Source organism: Otolemur garnettii, unplaced genomic scaffold (genome assembly GCF_000181295.1).
Source record: "Otolemur garnettii isolate 467f Iridium unplaced genomic scaffold, OtoGar3 scaffold00013, whole genome shotgun sequence".
NCBI classification, from domain to species: domain Eukaryota; kingdom Metazoa; phylum Chordata; class Mammalia; order Primates; family Galagidae; genus Otolemur; species Otolemur garnettii.
This window is the reverse complement of record NW_003852408.1, coordinates 30,653,345-30,658,137: the sequence shown is the minus strand read 5'-3', so window position 1 is coordinate 30,658,137 and position 4,793 is coordinate 30,653,345. Positions and strand designations below refer to the sequence as shown.

The window sequence follows — 4,793 nt, the reverse complement described above, 5'->3', positions numbered from 1 at the left end:
GGGGTCTGTTGTTATTTCATCTTTACCATTTCTAATTGATGAGATTAGAGATTTTACTCTTTTTTTCTTGGTTAGGCTGGCCAAAGGTTTATCTATGATTGTAGCCATTCTAATGGGTGTGAATTAGAATCTCTTTGTGGTTTTGGTTTGCATGTCACTTATGGCAAATGATGTCAAGCATATTTTCACGTACTTTTTGGCTATTTGCATATCAGGATCATTTCTTGTTGATTACCTTTTCCTTTGAGTTTGAATCATATTTTCTTATTGCTTCATATATTGAATAATATTGGATTATACATGGACATTGTGAATATTGTGTTGCAAAAAATTTGGCTTCCTCCAACAAGTTTTGATGTTTCAATTTTAGTAGACAGTAACTTTGTCTGAAGCTAAAAATCTTATATTTTGTGATGAGCCACCTCTGAAACCTCATTTCAATTATTTTATCCTTTGCTGGGCCACTTAGAATCTTCCTCATGTATATTGATTCATAAGTCAGCTAGAGATTTTAGAAGCTTTATACACAAAATTTGGGGCTCCCTTCTCTACCTCTCTTATCTGATATTTCCCCCATCACTTTGCAGATGTGCTGAGGCCCTGAATTCTAACCTCAAGCCAATTAAGAACATGGGTTTCTAAGTTGTTTTGTATGTAGCACTGGCTGAGGCTGTAAATAGTGGGGAACTCACACTTCTTCCAACGGTCAACCTTCTTTTACAATCTCTATTTCCTTTTTGTCCACTCTCCATGACTTTACTTTTGTTTTTATATTTTATACAGCATTTATGGTCATTATGTTTGATAGGGTTGGTGTAATAGTAGTCAGTATCGGAAACAGAATATCTGTTTATTTTTGTTAACTTATTTCTTCAAGTTTCCTCCCAGCAGCTATTCTTTGGGTCATTTGCCTTTAAATCTTTAAAAATATTTATCAGTTTTTATTTTCTCATTATAAATTATTTTTAAATATCTGTGATTTCTTTTGGGTACAAGGCAAAATATTTACTGCTAGTGTTACTACTATTTATTCTTTGAACTCAACTATGTCAGCTTATCAAATTACTGTTGTGTGTTACTGTCATTTTTTCTCTTGAAGATTTACCTATTCTAAGAATGTGGTTAGGGTACTTGGATGGCCCTTTGGAAACATAGCAAACTTATTTCACACATAATTTTATGTACAGTTTATCCTTGATAGAAAATAAAGAGTTTTGAATATTTCATATTATTAATTATAGTTAAAGTATAAATATTTTATATGACTATTTGTAAGTATGTTTGAAACTTTATTCATATAATTAGTAATAGTATTCTACATAGCACAATCAGTGATTATAATAATTATCTTCTTTGGGGGCTGCCAAGAAGCATTCCCTGTTTTCTTCCAAGTTCTATACTATTAGAAACTACCTATTTCCTACCTTTAGAGGGCTTTATTGAACCTGGAAAGGTGCCAGGGTGGGCTTTGTGGTTGGATCTTAAATAAATAGAATGTAGAATTATTCATATAATTTTCTAAATAATTTTTGAAAATACAAAGTTACTCATTTTGTTACCATTTGCCTTTAGAGTTCCATTAACTTCAAGTGATGACGATGAGGACAAAGAGAATATGCAGTGTGACAACAATATTAAATCAAGGACATCATCTGATAGCCCCTCTTCAGTATCAACAGCACTACCTTTATTGACTCAATATAATTTGGAAATGTCATCTCTTAAAGAAAATAATCAAAATGTGTGGGGTTCAAATGATTCAAAATATACTTCTATTGATGTACGTTCCAAAGGTGAGATTTAAAACTTCATCTTGAGTATTACTATTAGTTAGATTCATCAGATTTTCTTCCTGAGTGCAATGATGATAAACATTTAATAAGTTAGATGTCTATGTTAAAGATTTGCTAACCTCTATAATTTAAAACCGCTGGTGAAAAATTTAATTTAAAAGTAAACATGCTGACAAATGTCAAATCCACAGGGGCATAATACTGTTACACTTTGGAAACCATGTTTAAAAATGAGCAGGTCTTTTTTTTTTTAAGAGACAGAGTGTCACTTTGTTGCTCCAGGTAGAGTGCACTGGTGTCACAGCTCACAGCAACCTCCAGCTCTTGGGCTTAGGTGATTCTCTTGCCTCAGCCTCCTGAGTAGCTGGGACTATAGGCGCCCACCACAAGGACTGGCAATTTTTTTTTTTTTTTTTTTTTTTGCAGTTTTGTCAGGACCAGGTTCGAACTTGCCACCCTTGGTATATGGGGCCAGCGCCCTACTCACTGAGCCACAGGCGCTGCCCCCCAAAAGAACAGGTCTTAAGAATTTTTTTCTTTTTTGTATATTATCTTATGATTTGTAAAGATATCATGTATTTATTTATTTAGTTTCATTCTCTCCTTTTCAGGGGTATGAAAATTAGGGACCTACATAAATATAGTAAAAGGTATTATCAATTAGTGCTAAAGTGAAAACTTGAGCCTGGGTAATGATTAATCAAGAAAGGGTAATGGCAGTTACATTTTATTTATGTGATTACCTGTGGGATAGTCTGGTGCTTATGGATTTGTCATAGATTTTCAGATTGGGTTACAGAACCATAACTATATTGAATTTATTTATTTATTTATTTTTATTATTGTGAATTAGGGTCCGGTTTTGTTGAGCTGGCTAGAATGCAGTGATGTCATCATAGCTCACTGCAACCTCAAATTCCTGGGCATGAGTGACCCTCCTACCTTAGCCTCTTGAGTAGCTGGGACTACAGGCATGTGCCACCATGCCCACCTAAGTTTTTAAATTTTTTGTAGAAATAAGGTCTTACTATGTTGCCCTGGCTAGTCTAGAATTTTTGGCCGTAAATGATTTTTCAGCCTAGGGCTCCCTAAGTGCTAGGATTATAGGCCTGAGCCATTGCTCCCAGCTACTTCATTGAATTTATTGAATTTAGAACTACAAATTATTTTTCCTTTCCAGGAGAGTGTGTGTGTGTGTGTGTGTGTGTGTATAAACCTTAGCTGCCTGATGATATCCTTTGGATAGTGATCCTTATCAGCGGTACCTTGACTATTTAGGGTCATTTGCTGGCCTCCTTCCACTCTAGAAATGTATGCTAGTACTCCACTCTGTTTTGTGGCCTAAGGCAGTGAATTCTCAGTGTATATTTTCCATAGATACAAATATTAAATGTGACTTTTGCCTAGAATAACTTACTACTTATTTCTGGATTTTGTTTTTCTTTTTTTTAAATAGAGAGCCATTATCACTCAGACCAAAGTTCCAAGAGTTCTCTGATGAATGAGATGAAAGATGCCTCATCTATTGGCCACAGATGGGACAGACCATCTCCTAGTAATGTGACTGAAAGAAAGAAGCGTGGGTCATCTCAGGAGTCAAATAATCTCTCTGCAGACACTCCTCATGTGATAGATTTAGATCAACAACAGATTTCAAGTTCAGAATTAAATTGGAATGAGATAAACAATTGTATTAAAGAAAAGAGTACTACGATGCAAAGAAATACACCACATTTTCCTGGCTTATCTTCTGAGTCTGTTGATGAACGTAATGCAGAGTACAGGAATCAAGTTCAAGACAATGATGACCTTCAATTGCAGAAAACTGTGTATGATGCTGACATGGATTTAACTGCCAGTGAAGTAAGTAAAATTGTGACAGTTTCAACAGGCACTAAAAATAAAAGTAGCAATGAAACAAAGGAGGGTGCAATGAAAACTTTCAGAAAAGTGAAAGATTCAAGCTCTGAAAAAAGGAAAGAAAGATCGAAGAGACAATTTGAAAATAGTTGTGATGTAGATATAGATAAAAAGATTGAAAATGGACTTGAAAGAAGATCTGTTGTCCTGGATGACAAAAGGGATTCAGAAGATCCAGATTTTATTTTCAGTACAGAACAACTGACCGAGGCTGACATCCTGAAGAAAATAACCCCTTGTAATGACTTTCATCAAGATGACAGACAAAATACACAGTGTAATAAAAAGAAGAAAAGAATATATGTAATAAATAAGCCAGAAAAAGCACACTCCTCCCAAAGTTCAGATAAATTCCAGCAGGAAAGTAAATTTGATATGGGTCAGAATTCCCTAACTTGTAATAAAAGGAAGGCTTCTAGACAGACATTTATGATTCATAAGTTAGAAAAAGATAACTTATTCCCAAACCAAAGGGATGAAGTAACCATTTCTGAAAATCTGGAAGTCACAAATGAATTTCAAACAGCAAATGTTTCCGTCAAAGATAATGGAAATTTATGTGATTATGAGACCCAGAATAGGTTGGATTTGAATGAGTATGTCACTGATATGCAACCTCCTGAGCAAAATGAATCAAAAATAAATAAGCCTAGGAAGAGAATAAATCGGAGGACAGAAGTAATTTTTGAAATGAACCAAATACATGAGGATAATGATAAAGATGTGTATGGCCTAAAAGAACGTGATGTTTTCTTCCAGGAGGATAAAGAAACTATCTCTGGAAACCTAGAAGTTGCAGATGAGTTTCTAATCCCTTCTCTCTTCACCAGAGATAATGAAAACCTATGTAATTGTGAGACCCAGGATATACTGAGTTTGCAAAAACACATCACTGATATATACCCTGTTCAGCAAAATGAATCAAGAGTTAATAAGCTTAGGCAGAAAATAAATCAGAAGACAGAAATAATTTCTGAAGTAAATAATTTAGGTAGCAACAAAAGTGAGTATTGTCCAGTAAAGGGTAACTCTTTCTTTCCAACCCAAAAAGGTAAAGAGATCATCCCTGGAAACCTAGAA

General features: G+C 34.6%; 1 protein-coding gene across 1 annotated transcript in view; it reads left to right on the top strand.

The window, feature by feature from the left end:
* SGO2 (shugoshin 2) overlaps positions 1 to 4,793 on the top strand; it is a 47,136-nt gene that overhangs the window by 34,084 nt on the left and 8,259 nt on the right. The window contains exons 6-7 of the mRNA XM_023510386.1: positions 1,573 to 1,793; positions 3,250 to 4,781. Of these exons, the coding sequence (XP_023366154.1) occupies positions 1,573 to 1,793; positions 3,250 to 4,781 (1,753 nt within the window). The remainder of the gene's footprint in view (positions 1 to 1,572; positions 1,794 to 3,249; positions 4,782 to 4,793) is intronic.